Source organism: Planococcus citri, chromosome 4 (assembly GCF_950023065.1).
Source record: "Planococcus citri chromosome 4, ihPlaCitr1.1, whole genome shotgun sequence".
NCBI lineage: Eukaryota > Metazoa > Arthropoda > Insecta > Hemiptera > Pseudococcidae > Planococcus > Planococcus citri.
This window is the reverse complement of record NC_088680.1, coordinates 62859130-62875115: the sequence shown is the minus strand read 5'-3', so window position 1 is coordinate 62875115 and position 15986 is coordinate 62859130. Positions and strand designations below refer to the sequence as shown.

The following is a 15986-nucleotide window of genomic DNA, read 5'->3' as shown; positions in this document are numbered from 1 at the left end:
TCTTGCAACTTACTTGGCAATTTCAAGTCAAAAATCAAGACTTTTCAACTGCGAAAAAGCTAGAATTTTCAATGGAAGGGTTTTGGACAATTTTTGGGAAAAAATAAAACTTTTCAGATTTTTTTTTGGAACAAAACAAGAATGTTGACAATTTTTAACAAAAAACAAGACTGACTTTTTTTGGGAAAAAACACGGATTTTTTGCAATTATTGACACAAGAAATGGTATTATTTTTAAAAATGGAAGAAATTTTTTGGTCATTGGCATTTTTTTGGGGCAAAACAGCAGGATTTTGTTTATGTAATTTTTATAAAAAGGGAAATGGATCCTACTTCTTGAATTTTTTTGCGAAAAAGTGACAATTTTTGGCAAGAAATGAGGTCATTTGTAAAATTCTGACAAAAAATGAGATTTTTACCAGTACATAATAGAATTGAATAGAATAGAATATAATTAATTTTTCCGATTCTTTTTTCTTTCTTTACAAATTAATTAAAAGGCAATCATGGCAAATTGAATTTTTGGAAATTTTTAAAAAAAGTAAGTAACTACAGTACAAAACTTGTTTCAAGAAGTAAAGTTTTTTCAAGTGAAAAGGTGCGTTTTTTTAGCTTAACATTTCTTAGAATAAAATTTAAATGATATATATTTTTTTAAAAACTCAATTTGAAAGAAAAAACATAAATCTTTATAAGAAGAGTCAAAATGAAATTCAGAATCTGTCAACTAGGATCAACTGTTCGTATCATTTTTTTTTATTAGTTTGGAACTTTGGACACAAAATTTCAAAATCTGATTTCTCCAATTCAAAACTAAAAGATACAGAAATCTGCAGGAGGCTGTAGAATGACTTGAAACCACTTATTAATCAATCCAGAAGTTCAGAAAAGCAGTAGGTACGTAGTAAACTATATTGAACTCAAAAAAAAAAAAAAAAAACGAAAAAATGAAATCCAGCACTTGGAATTTGGTCTGGTAGTATATTTTCTAAAACTCTTTCGAGGTTTCATTGTTCACCTCGAAAAATTCTCACGTTGAATCAAAACCTATTTTAAAACGCACACAATCAAAGAAACAAAACCACGTTTAAAATCACATTTATTATTTTGATTAAAATCAAAATACGATACAAATTGCAAATCACCCTGTTTTTTCACAATAAAGTGTATTAAAATAAAAACCTGCATGTGAATTACACATTATTACAGAAGAAAATATAGAATCGCATCATTCAAATTTATACACCGCAACAAAAAAGAGAAAGAAAAAGGAATTAAATAAATAAAAAAAACCAAAACAACAATAATAGGTAATTTCCAACCGTAAAATAAAACAGAAAAATTAGCGGTAACTGCCGACTATTATGTAAAAAGGCGCCAAAACAAAACAGAAAAAAAATAAATAAAAAAGGTATCTCGGTATCGGGATCACAAAATTTTCAAAACCACCATAAGACCAACTTATAGGCTATACAGATACCCAAAAAAATTAAACTTTTAAAATTACTATAGTCTGTTTAAATATATAAGCTCGATGGTTTTTTATTATCTTTTAAACTTCGTACATCAGACTAAAAAAAAAAATAAGCTCATAGTATTGAAAGCGTTCGTAAATTTTTCAAAAAAAAAAAAAAAAAAATAGGTAGTCTACTATGTGATGATGTGATGCTGTTGTGGATAAAACAGGAACGACACACGAGAAAGTTTATCGCACAGGAGACCAACAAGGACTAGTCGAAATAAAAAAAAAAAAACAAAACCAACCCTTTATAAAATTAACTACCTAAATCAATGTACAATATTTTAACACGAATAATCAAATCCTATAAAATATTTGAAAGTTTTTTAGTTTTTTTTCATTTCCTGCACTTTTCCGTACAATAAAACATTACCTAATTAACCTCTAAAATGTATTCCAATCAACTAACACATTTATCATTAATATTCCACATCGTGGTAAATTCGACAGAAATAAATAATAACAACAAAATAACATCGAAAGGTAACTAAATAAATAAAAATTAAAAATTGAAAAAAAAACGAAGAAAACTAACAACAAAATAAAGAAAGAAAGAAAAAAAGGTTATACAGGAAAATCTAAACATTTCAACGCCTATCTGCGCACCAACTAGGCAACTAAACTTAGAAAAAAGTATACCACATCTCGTATATAAAATATATCAAATACCTAATTAAATTCCCAAAAAGAAATAAAAACAAAAACACACGACATAAATAAGGTATAGGTAGGTAAAACGAATCATAAATAGACTATGTACAAAATGTTTAGGAAAAAAATATAAAGAAATACAACACACGATGATGATATTTCAATGTGGAATGAAACACGTGGAATTTCAAAAACATAATATTTCAGGAATGCTCGAGAAATAATGAAATAAATAAAATATCTAATTACAATCGAGAGAATAATTTTTTTATAAATAAATCACAAAACACCCTCGTATACAAATTGTCTAGAGAGATAGTTACATATTACCTACTTATAATACAGTTACTTAGGCTTAAATGTATTATATTACATAATCATGAATCAGACTTTTATATTCAACGTGTCTGTTAATCCTTTCGAAATTTTTTACTCGTCGTATACAAATTTAATAAAAAAAATCCGTATACCAAATCGATATAGTACATAGTAGAGGTATGGTTGAAGAAAAATAAAACAAGGATGAAAGCATATTACGAAATATTATAACGAAAGTTCAACACAACAATTTTGGTACATGATATAATCATTCGAGATCATTTTAAAAATTATACAATTATTCTAATAAATAGGAAAAAAAATTATATACCGATAACAGTTCTTATAAATTACCTATATTAATAAAAATAACACGTAGAAACAACTGAATCATTATGGATGAAATTAGTCTTTGTTTCTTTTTCTTTCTTTTTTTTAACGAAAGAAAATTTAACCAATGTAAATGAAAAATGAACATTTTGTATCAAATTAGCGCGACGGTAGAATATTCACACTCGTTTGATTTGTTTTCTTTCAAGTCTGGATACTGTGTGAGGGTTTTAAACTCAAATAACTTAACGGTTTTCACACGAGTTCTAATTGTATACAAAATACATAAAAGGTGAGAATCGATCGTTTTGGAACAAAGTAATGTGTTAATCATTTTAGTAAATATTACGGTAAAAAAATGTTTGAAATGCGAGACATATTTATTCTAACTATTCAGCTGCATTTCTCTTCAATTCCATCCAATGTTTGAAAAATTAATTTTAAATAACAAAAAAAAAAAAAAAAAAAAAAAAACTTGGCTAATATTATTTAGATTATAATTTTTTCAATTCAATAATCCTTCAACCTTTTGGAGCATGGAACAATATTGAACGAATGAAATTTGAGTGTTCATAAAAAATGATCTAAGTAATAAAACACTTGGCTTACAATTTTTATAAAAAAATAGATTCGGTTCAATTCTGACTTTCGAAATGGGAAAATATACGTAGATCAAACTTCAAAATGAGATACCTAGACCTACTCATGTTTCAAAACGAAATTCCAACAAAGAATCAGAAATCAAGGATTGTGGTGGGAAAAACTGAACCTAACTATAATTCGTCATTTTTACATATTTTGGAGATCAGAATCACAAATTTTAAAGGAATTTTTCATTTTATTAAAAAATAGAATCATTTTTGATTTTGAAAATTTGAGATTGTAAACATTTTTCATATACTTGAAAAACAGAATTTATTAAAAATAAATAAAATTTGCTGAAGACTTATCATGTTAAAAATTATTGATCCCCCCCAAAAAAAGAAATCAGATGCTCTGATTTTTACCTTTTTTTTTTTTTTTTGGTGATCTGGTAAAAATGATTACATAATTTCTGTACTTGAAAGGAGAGGGAAAGAGAAATAGAATTATCATGTATATGGAATACTTGCAAAGAAATCTTTCCAATTGATATTTTAAGAAGACTGTTTGAATTGAACAATCAATTCTAATTTCAAAATTAGACTTCTTTTCATCAAAAATTGATCCTGATCGAGAATTATTCGATCGATGAGCTTCAAAATCAATTCATTTCCTATCTCAAATGATCGATCACAGATCCTATTGGAAATTATGTCTTGTTTTGAATTGTTTAATTTTTATTCTTGTTTGGTAAAAACTTCCCAAAATTGTTGTTTTTTTTGGTCAAAAAAGACCATCTTTAGAAAATTAATTTTTTCAACTGACCGAATTTTTGATTTTTGATTTCGATTCACAAGGATTGACTTTTTTTCAAATTTGTCTTTATTCTTGTTTGAAAACAATTGATTAAAATTACCCTGTTTTTTCAAATTCGAATTTCGATCGATCGATCGATCGATTTTCAATTTTCAATTACAATCATAATAAGATATCAAATTTTCCAAAAATGATCGAAAAAATAGAAAAAAAATTAATCAGTTTCATCCTAGCAAAATAAAAACAATTAATACAACTTTGAAAAGATCAATTACTGTTCATGATACGTATACAGTCGAAAATCGAAAAATGAATCGACCAAACAAAAAATCAATTTTCAAAATATGTTGCTCATTGCCTTCTGAGAAAAAAAAATGTGATCGATCATATGGGATCGAAAATCGCAAATAAATCGATTTTTAGAGTTCGATTAATCGATTTTCGATCGTGATCATTCGATTGGGAAGTCTACTTTTGAGGCAAAAACTAATTTTTTATTTCAAACATAATCGATCATGCAGGGATTAAAAATCACCAAAAAATCGATTTCTCAAGATCGATTAATCGATTATCGATCATGATCGATTTCGATTGAGAAGTTTGGTTCTGCTGTGAGGTTAAAATTCATTTTCATTTAAAAATATCATCGATCATAACCTCATACGAGATGGAAAATCGCAAATATGTAAATCGATTTTTTGAGGGATTCGATTATAATCGATTTTTGATCGTGAATTTCATTTTTGACACGTGTACGAGCCTATAAGGTTAAACAAATTGCGGATAAATCGATTTTCAGGATTCGATTAATCGATTTTCGATGGTGATCAATCTCGATTTGGGAGTCTACTTCGGTACTTTTGAGGCAAAAACTGATTTTCTCATTTCAAACATAATCGATCATGTGGAGTTGAAAACCACCAATAAATCGATTTCTGAAAATCGATTATCGATTATGATCGATCTCGATTGAAAAGTTGAGTTCTGTGAGGGTAAAATTGATTTTCATTTCAAACATGATCGATCATATACGAAATAGAAAATCGCAAATTGTAAATCGATTTTTTGGGGATTCGATTAATCGATTTTTGATGATGAATTTTTGATCGTGAAGCACATTTTCTATTTTGACACGTGTACGAGGTAAAACAAATTGCAGATAAATCGATTTTCAGGATTCAATTTATCGATTTTCGATCATCATCGATTTTGAATTAGGATCGAAAATCGAAATTGAATCGATTTTTGATCTTAAAGTCTATTTTTGAGCCTGAAATCGACCTTGAATTTCAAACATAATCGATAGGAAGTGATGAAAGAAAAACGTAAATAAATCGATTTTTAGGATACGATCAAACGATTTTCGATCATCGCCGATTTTGATAGAAAAATTCAACTTTAGTCTAGTTTTGAGATTAGATTAATCGATTTTCAAACGTGATCGATTTTTGAACTTGAAATCAATCTTCGAGCATAAATAAAATTGATTCTTCATTTTCCAACATGATCAATCACATAAGATAAAAAAAAAAAATTGCAAATAAATCGATATTTAGGAAACGATAAACCGATTTTCGATCATCATCGATTTTGATCGAGAAATTTCGGAAATTTTTTATCGAGACTAAAATAGAAAATCGTAAATGGATCGATTTTTGGAGTAAGATCAATCGATTTTCGATCATGATCGATTTTTGATCTTGAAATCAAATTTCGAGCATGAAATTGATTTTTCATTTCCAACATGATCGATCCCATGAGATGAAAAAAATCGCAAATAAATCGATTTTTAGCGACCGATAAATCGATTTTCGACCATGATCGATTTTTGATCTTGAAATCAAATTTCGAGCATGAAATTGATTTTTCATTTCCAACATGATCGATCCCATGAGATAAAAAAAATCGCAAATAAATCGATTTTTAGCGACCGATAAATCGATTTTCGACCATGATCGATTTTGATCGAAAAATTGTGGAAATTTTTTTATAGAGATTAAAATATAAAATCGCAAATGGGTCGATTTTTGGAGTTAGATCAATCGATTTTCAAGCATATGAAGAGTGATATTCCAAAACTCGCTTTGTCCATTTTCACAACTTTTCAGGAGAGAGGAAAAACAGTTTCCCTTTAAACGGGTAAATTGGCTTTTTAGGCGAGTTTAGCTCTTTATTTGGGTGGATTTATGATGTAGGAGTGTAGGTATACATTTCATCCACTTAAATACTGCTGAAAAAAAATTTCAATAAAAATGGACAAAACACGTTTTGGAACATTATTTTTTTTTAATTTTTAGTGAATTGGCTATTTAGGTGAGTTTAAGGCCTCATTTTGGTAGGTTGATGATGTAGGAATATGAGTTAATACTTCATCTACCAGGTACCACTGAAAACCCAATTTTGATAAAAATGGACAAAGCGAGTTTTGAAATATCACTCTTCATATATAAAATTAATTTTTCATTTCCAACATGATCGATCACATAAGATAAAAAAAATCTCTAATAAATCGATTTTTAGCGACCGATAAATCGATCTTCGATTGTTATCGATTTTGATCGAGAAATGTCCGGAAGTTTTCTATAGAATCGAAAATCGCAAATCGCAAATGAATCGATTTTCAGGGTTAGATTATTCGATTTTCGATCATGATTAATTTTTCATCAGGGAATCTGATTTTAAGGATAAAATTAATAGTTCGAAAAGATATTCTGTGAATTGTGATGTATCGATTTTAATTAAAAGTACTCAAAAATTAACTTGTGTTTCATGTACCTACTTAACATTGTAAGTTCAGCAATCTTCCAAAATGTAAATTTTTCCATTTAAGAAAAATTCGATGGCAGAATTTTCCATATTCAAAAGGGGAGGGGTGAAGTGAGTAATGCCAATTTTTATTCGTGAACAAATTTAAAAGAAAAAAAAAAAATGGAAAAATCAGAATAGATGGTCAACTGTTTTATAAACAACATTTTTTTCTATTTTAAAATTTTTTTAAATAGTCGAATGTGATTTGTGATTTACAATCTTGAAACTTGAATTTAAAAATAAAAATTTTTCAAACTCTGCGAAATTCACACGAGATTTTTAAAATGTTTTATGCAGAAAACATTTCGAATTTTTTATTCCTCATTTAAAATTTCCTTTGGAAAACCGAGCAATTTCTCCATTTTCAAAAATAGTACTGAACCGATTTTTTTTTTTTTTTTTTACAGAACTGTAATTTAATTTTTAATTTTTTTCTTTAAACAACTCTTTTGAACAATAATTTCCTAGTCATCAAAGGGTTAAAAAAGACCCAACTAAACGAAACAATATTTTTAAAAAATTAAACCGTTGTGAAAAAAGTACATACCTAACAAGAATACACGTAATGTGTCTATACATGTAAGGAGGAACTTAAATATGCGGGTATTTACGGTTACATTAAACGGTTGACTGGGTAGCTTATCATTTGGAAAATATCATCGTCTAATAAATGGCTTATTTTATCGACCAAGTCGGTAACCATTCCAGTAAAATTCAAGTTAACCTTAAAAACTAATATTTCAACCTATATCTAATACCCATAAAAGTGGTTCATTTTTTTCGAAAAAAAAAAAAATTATAATAAAAATGTCGTTATCCATCTACAAATTTTAGCAGCACAAAACCCAATCCATCAGAACAAATCAAATTAATAAAACAAAACAGAAACAAATTTCTACAATGGCACTTTCAGAAGCTGGTCATGGCACAGAGAAAGCATTCACCACCACCGCGCCAATTTAACATAGTAATTAATAAGCTCGTACGTAAAATTTTACATAGGTAGTACAACAAGAAATGAACATAAAATAGGAATTCCTCGCATATGTATACCTTTGGTCCCGTAGTTAAAACTCGATCGAATAATTTTAAAATTTGAGCAAGAATAAAAAAATCAGTTATGTATAGTAAAAAGATAAAACAACTTTTAAAATCGAATAGATAAAATAAAACAAAAACAAAATGAAAAACAAAAAAAGATATGAATCTTTGGTTTAAAAATTTGCACTATTTACACATTACCTACCATCTCAGCATAAAAAAATGAGGAATTACGCGATAAATCCATACGTTAAAAAATTTACCAACACTGACAGACAAAAAAAAAAAAAAATTAAAAATTATTCTATAAAAAAAAAACAATTCGTATATAACCTTCTTGGAAACAGAATACAGATAATTTAAGTATGATTCGCTAATTCGACTCACTTAAAACGCTGAGATACGTACACAGAGGAGAGAGGAAAACAAGAAAGAAAAAAAATAGTAAAAAAATATCAAACACAGATCACAAATATCCGATAAATCTTAGACATTTTGATTAAACTTTTCGTTATTGTTCTGATTAAGCTCTGCAATTCGGTGGTTCTCGATAGGTCGATGATTGAAGAAGAAAACGACGACGACGAACAATGATGAAGATGAAAAACCAACAAAGATTTTAGTATAACGTCGATGGATCTTCAACTCGTACATTCCGCGTCCGGCTTATTTTCGAACACTGACTTCTGTAATTGAAAAAGAAAAAGGAAAAATTATAATTACCAAGTGAAAACCTATAAACAATGAATTTTTTTCCTTCATTAGCGGACACAATGAACGTGTATAGTAGTAGTACATTGGATACCGCAACGTATAAATGTACATATAGCAATAGTATACATATACACGGCGAAAACGTAATACACTTTTTAAATTTATGGTTTCACAGTCACATAGCAAACGACGACGCAATACGATGAAACCACAATATCGCGTATTTTTTTTCTATTTTTTTTTTTTTTATCGCTACCGCATATATCATATAATTGTACTGTACGTACACCGAACTGAAAAAATTTCTACAAAAACCAGCATACTACGTATTGTATTGTACAGTGATAAGTTTTTTTTTTGAATAAAAAAATTGTCGTTGCTTTTTTTTTCAATAAGTGTGTAGTACAGTAGATGGGTATTAAGGTACTAGGTAGGTATTATGGTACCTGTGTTATCATGTTCGAACAAAATACGTAGGTACAAGAAGGGGAGAAAAAAATCGATGCTAATTCGGACAACACACCGAACGTGTAAAGATGACCTTAACATACAATTTACAGCTACCTGCCTAGTGCCTATCCTAACCTACCCCTTTTTTATTTATTAATTGTGACAATTACCTTACATTTTTTATTATCTGCGCGTTTTTATCGTGGACTCACTGCGAGTGGATGGCGATATTGGCGATTAGAGCGGCGAGGCAGTGTATTCGTACTATGTGGATAGGATCGAGTATAGCTAGTACTTAAACGTAATTGCAAAATGCGAAGGCGAGCTATCGATGGAATGGGTTGTCGATGTCGATGATGTCGATAATGTTATGATTTCCATATTTTATAAACTTGCGACGACGACGACGACGTGTAGGTAAAGAGAGGAATTTAATAGGTAGGTTATTGTAGTAATTTTTTGATAATCGAGTAATTTTTCAAGTATCAGGTGCCATGATATTGTGTAAATTATGATGTAGAAAGGATACGCGATGAGGTTTTTGGTGGAGTTGTACAGGGTGTTCGGTAAGTAGATGGTGAGATAATTAAATTTGGATACGACCCGGTACCTATCAGAGAAAATTCTCCAGGAAAGATGTTGTTTCTCTTTGAAATCATATGGACAAATTTTATTTTCATAGGTATAAATTTGGGGCTGAAATTCATTTTTGACCACAGAGGTGGGTAGTACATAATATAATTAAAAATGAGCAAGATCTATTGATATGATTTTTTTTACCAAGTTGTAAATTGAAGGGGCTAGGAACAGATTTTGAGGGGGAAAAGGCCGGTTCCCGTTTGCGAACCATGAATAGGAAAATTGACAGCCGAAAAGCAACCCGTTTGCGAACCACAATAGGATAGAGATTGCGAAGAAAAAGAATCATTATGCTCATACATTCTAATTCAAAATGTACCCGTTTGCGAACCAACCCCCAAAAGTAAGACTTTTGCGAACCACTCTGTTATCCTTTTGCGTAAATATGATGAGAAGTAGGAGAACACCTATCATATTGCAATTTCGCTCCATTTGAAGGGTAAGATGGTGATCCAAAAATTTCATCTGAAAAGCACCTAAGGCTGAGGTCTACATTTTCTTCGAGGGACTTTTTCACATCAAGTTTCGGGTCTACGAATGCCTCAGGGGGACTTTTTTTATACTCAGGTCTACAAATGCCCCAATAAGGGACTTTTTCATCGCAATTTTTGAATCTACGAATGTCCCAAGGGGACTTTCTTATACCCGAGACTCGGGAACAAAAACACCCCTCTTGGCTTGGATGCGAATATTCCCCCGGGGAATTTGTAAACCCACGACTGGTATAAAAAGTCCCCATAGGGCATTTCAGGCCCGAATTTCGAGTTCTTATTACATGCTAGGACTCAAATTTTGAATTTTCACTCCCCTCCCCACAGTGATTTTTTTTGTCAATAGGTAGCATCTGTAAAGTGAGAGTGACCTAACTGCAAAATTGTGATTTTTGAGATACAAGCAGTTCAAGGCATGTAGGTATACTTACTATTTTTTTAATATGTACTTCACTTTATGCAAGTACGTAATTGTGCATGGTGAGACCCATTCCACTCAAGATAGATTCAAATATCATATTTTCCTGCCACAGGATAGGGTCGTCTCATTTTTGTGGGAAAAAAATTTGCAATTTTAGGTCACTCTGCTGTTGAAATCTTCATTTTGAAATGACCCTTTGAATATTCGTATAAGTTATGTAAAGTTTTGAAAAACAGTTCAGAGATATTGAATTTTAGCTATTGTGGAACGGGGTGTCCTGAACCACTGAGTTACGTGAGTTATTAGGTAAAGTTTTATTTTTAAGCCAAAAAGGTGTTGACATGTTTATACCTAACTAGTTGGTATTGGTTCGCAAATGTCTTACATCGGCTTCAATATGAATCACTCGTTCGCTCGGAGTTCATTTTTAATTTGAATCTCGTTGGTTCGCAAATGTCTCAGTTTTAGATCATTAATCAACGCAACAAAAGAGGAATAATAACAATAGGGTGGTTCGCAAACGTCCTACGCCCGGGGGAAAAATACCAAAATTCAAAAAATGAGGCAAAAATTGACAACTTTTATTCAGAACTTCCTCATATGTAAATCAACATGCATACTTCCATTTAGGAAACATTGTACCTACATATCACGAATCAGGGATTGAAAGCAAGTCGAAAGATGAAAGCTAAAAGCCGAAAGTGAACGATTTCTGGAGGTTTTTGAAAGTCATAAGCTTCATTTTTCAGCTTTCTTTGAGCTCTTTTTCAGATTTATCAGGTTCAGTTTCAGTAATTTTCAATTTTTCCCTTTTGTCCCTTTTTTCATTTTTTTTTTTTTTTTTTTTTTTTTTTTTAATAATCAGGGTTGAAAACCGTTTGAAACTACAACTAATTTTTTTTTTGGGTCAGTCGAAATGGGAAGCAGAACCATGGGAACCAATTGAAAATTTGAAAAAGAGAAGTCCCAAAAGAACCACCCACTTCAAGAGGTTCCAAAAACCATGAAATGGGGAACATCAATATTGTAACATATGTATTTCAAACAAATCGGGAACCATTTAGTTCCAATTGAGTTTTCAAGGCCACCAGTATGAGAACAAGAAAAAGGTTCAATTGTCAGACACAGCTTTCTATCAGTGGGTGTTTTCAGACCCAAGTAAGGACCAATGGTTGAGCCAGACACAGATTTTAATTACCTAGTTGATGCTTTCAGACCGAAGTAAATATGTGTGGTCGAGCCAGACATGGTTTCAAGGGCCATGAGAACATTCTAGTGATATCTTCAACCAACAATTCGCTACAAATAATACAAAAAAACCCACTTGGTGAATCCTGGTGAATCCGTCACCTGGAAGTCACCAGAATTTATCAGAGAGCAACCATACATTCAAAAACATTTCTAGGGATTTGAGAACATTCTGGTAATTTCTTCACCAACAATTCCCCATACATAAGATAAAAAAACTACTTGATGACTTCTGCTAAATCTGTCACCTGAAGTCACCAGAATTCACCAGACATTCAAAAAAAAAGTTCTAGGGTCATGAGAACATTCTGGTGATTTCTTCACCAAAAATTCGCCAATTAAATGACAAAAAAACCACATGGTGACTACTGGTAAATCTGTCACCAAGAAGTCACTAGAATTCACCAGAGAGTAACCAGACATTCAAAATAACTTTCTAGAGCCATGAGAACATTCTGGCGATTTCTTCACCAAAAATTGGGCAATTAAAAGATTCAAAACCATCTTGGTTCACCAGAAGTCACCAGAATTTCCCAGAGAGTAACAAGACATTCAAAATAAATAATTATAGAACCCTGAGAACATTCTGGCGATTTCTTCACCAAAAATTCGCCAAGTAAGTAAATGAAGAAAAACTACTTGGTCACTTCTGGTCTTGTGAATCTGTCACCAAGAAGTCACCAGAATTCACCAAGGAGTCACCAAACGTTCAAAAAATTTGTAGGGCCATGAGAACATTCCAGTGATTTTTTCACCAAAAATTCACCAATTAAATGACAAAAACCCCACATGGTGACCTCTGGTAAATCTGTCACCAAGAAGTCACCACAATTCACCAGAGAGTCACCAGACATTCAAAAAAATTTCCAGGGATATGAAAACATCCAGGTGATTTCTTCACCAAACATTCGCCAATTAAATACCAAAAAAGCCACTTGGTGACTTCTGGTGAATCTGTCACCAAAAGTCACCAGAATTAACCAGAGAGTCACCACTCACCAGACATTCAAAAAAAACTTTCTAGCGCCATGAAAACATTCTGGTGATTTTTTCACCAAAAATTCACCATTTAAAGGACAAAAACCTACATGGTGACTTCTCGTAAATCTGTCATCAAGAAGTCACCAGAATTCACCATAGTCACCAGACATTCAAAAAAACTTTCTTGGGCCATTAGAACATTCTGTTGATTTCTTTACTAACAATTCGGCAATTGAATAACAAAAAGAAAAAAACCCACTTGGTGACTTCAGGTGAATCTATCACCAGAGAGTCACCAGACATTCAAAAAAACTTTCTAGGGCCATGAGAACATTCTAGTGATTTCTTCACCTAAAATTCGCCAATTAAATGACAAAAAACTCACTAGGTGACTTCTGGTAAATATGTCACCAGAAGTCACCGAAATTCACCAGAGAGTCACCAGACATTCAAAAATAATTTCCAAGGCCATGAGAACATTCTGGAGATTTCTTCATCAACAATTCGTCATGAATAAGACAAAGAACCCACGTAGTGACTTCTGGTGAATCTGTCACCTAGAAGTCACCAGAATTTACCAAAGAGTCACCAGAATTCACCAGAGAGTAACTGCAATTCACCGGAGAGTCACCAGACATTCAAAAAAGATTTAAAGGGCCATGAGGACATTCCAATAATTCTCCATTAATAAGACAAAAAACCCACTTGGTGAATTCTGGCGAATCTGTCACCAGAATTCATGAAAGAGTCACCAGACATACAAAATATTTTTCAAGGGACATCAGGACATTCTGGTGATTTCTTCACCAAAAATTGCCAATAAAATGATAAAAACCCCACTAGGTGACTTCTGGTAAATCTGTCACCAGAAGTCACCAGAATTCACCAGAGAGTCACCAGACATTCAAAAAAACTTTTGGGGGCTATGAGAACATTCTTGTGATTTCTTCACCAAAAATTCGTCTATTTAATGACAAAAACCCCATTTGGTGAATTCTGTTGAATCAGTCACCAGAATTCACCAAAGAGTCACTAGACATTCAAAAAAAATTTCCAGGGCCGTGAGAACATTCTGGAGATTTCTTCACCAAGAATTCGCTATAAATAAGACAAAGAACCCACATAGTGACTTCTGGTGAAGCTATCACCAGAAGTCACAAGGATTCATCAGAGAATCAACGGACATTCATAAATTTTTTTAGAGTTATGAGGACATTAAGGCGATTTCTTCACCAACAATTTCCCTTAAATGAGACAAAAAACCCACCTTGGTGACTTCTGGCGAATCTGTCACTAAGAAGTCACCCGAATTCATCAAGAAGTCACCAGACCTTGGAAAACAATTTCTTGGGACAAGAGGATGTTTTGACATTTTCTTCGTCAAAAATTCACTAATAAATTGACAAAAAACTCACTTGGTGCCTTCTGGCGAATCTCTTCAAGAAGTCACCAGAATTCGCCAAGGAATCATCAGCCATTTGAAAAAATTTTCAAGCACCATAAGGACATTCTGATGATTTGTACACCAACAATTTGCCAATTAAATGACAAAAACTCCACTTGATGACTTCTGGTGAATCTGCCACCAAGAAGTCACCAGACATTCAAAGAAAATTTCTATGGTCATGAGGACATTCTGGAGATTTTTTTCATCATAAATTCCCCTACAAAAAAGTTACAAATCCCACTAGGTGATTTCTGGTGAATATGTCACCTACAAGTCACCAGAATTCACAAAGGGTCACCAGACAACCAACAAGAAATTCTAGGGCCATGAAGACATTCTGGTGATTTTTTCATCATAAATTCACCTGCAAAAAAATCAAAAACTCACTTTGAGATTTCTGGTGAATGTCACTAAGAAGTCATCACCAGACATTCAAAAAAAATGTCAAGGGCTATGAGAACATTCTGGTGATTTGTTCATCAACAATTCGCCATAAATAAGACAAAAAACCCACTTGATGATTTCTGAGGAATATGTCACCATAGAAGTCACCAGATATTCAAAGAGAAATTCTAGGGCCAATGAGGACATTTTGGTGATTTCTTCACCAACAATTCCTCATAAATAAGACAAAAAACCCACTTGGTGACTTTTGATGAATCTGTTACCATAAAGTCGCCAGAATTCGCCAGTAAATATGTGTGGTTGACCTTGAGTTGAAAACAGTTGTAATCTGTGGGTACATTCAAACCCGAGCAAATCAAATACCTCTGATTAAGTGAGAGACAGTTTCAAATTCAATTTTTCTAAATATTGCCAAAAACCAACAAGAAACCTACTCCACGTTTTGGCCAAAATCAAACAATTTTTGAAAAAATAAGAACGTAAAACAATTAAATTGTTTTTCATTTACTTACTGTTTTTTTGTTTTTTAAAATTCAATTTACAGAACGGGCAGTTTTTGCATCATCCTACATATAATCCTTTTTTCCCGATTTTTCTAAAAACAAAAATAAGTAAGTACTTACAGCATGATCAAAAAAATGATATTTTTGAAATTTTATTAAAAAATGGAACACAAAAGTGAAAAATTCCCTTTTTAAAAATTCAGGAACAATAAGAGTCCCGAAACATGCTATTTTCATCAGGTAGGTAAGTACTTCTTACAACCTCTCTTTCCCTTCCCACACCCGTGACCAAATTGAAATTAGCCCACCTCAATGGAACATACATTGCCCTATTTCTCCAATAGCAATGTCACGTCCCAGTAAGCTAAATATGAAAAAAGCTGAAAAAATTATAACCTGCAGCAACGTGTTTTTCCTTAAAAATTAAAATGAAAAGGGTACATTTTAAATAAGATCATGAACACGATAAGTGCACTTTTAAAAGAGGAGCTGCTGCTAGGACCTATTATTACAATACCATTGACATTAAATTATGCAAATGTTCGCATTACTCATTTTTCATTTTTTATCTAATGAAGCGAATTTCAAGGCCATGCTCATTCAAACCTCAAGGGCACTCACC

The 15986-nt window shown here is 31.7% G+C and overlaps 1 protein-coding gene across 2 annotated transcripts in view; it reads right to left on the bottom strand.

Annotated features, from left to right (window-relative positions):
* Positions 1 to 1082: 1082 nt before the first annotated feature.
* The window catches only part of LOC135844973 (uncharacterized), a 65219-nt gene continuing 50315 nt past the window's right edge, over positions 1083 to 15986 (bottom strand). For both annotated transcript variants that reach the window (XM_065363386.1, XM_065363387.1), the window contains exon 4: positions 1083 to 8751. In XM_065363386.1, the coding sequence (XP_065219458.1) occupies positions 8707 to 8751 (45 nt within the window). In that variant the 3' untranslated portion in view covers positions 1083 to 8706. The remainder of the gene's footprint in view (positions 8752 to 15986) is intronic.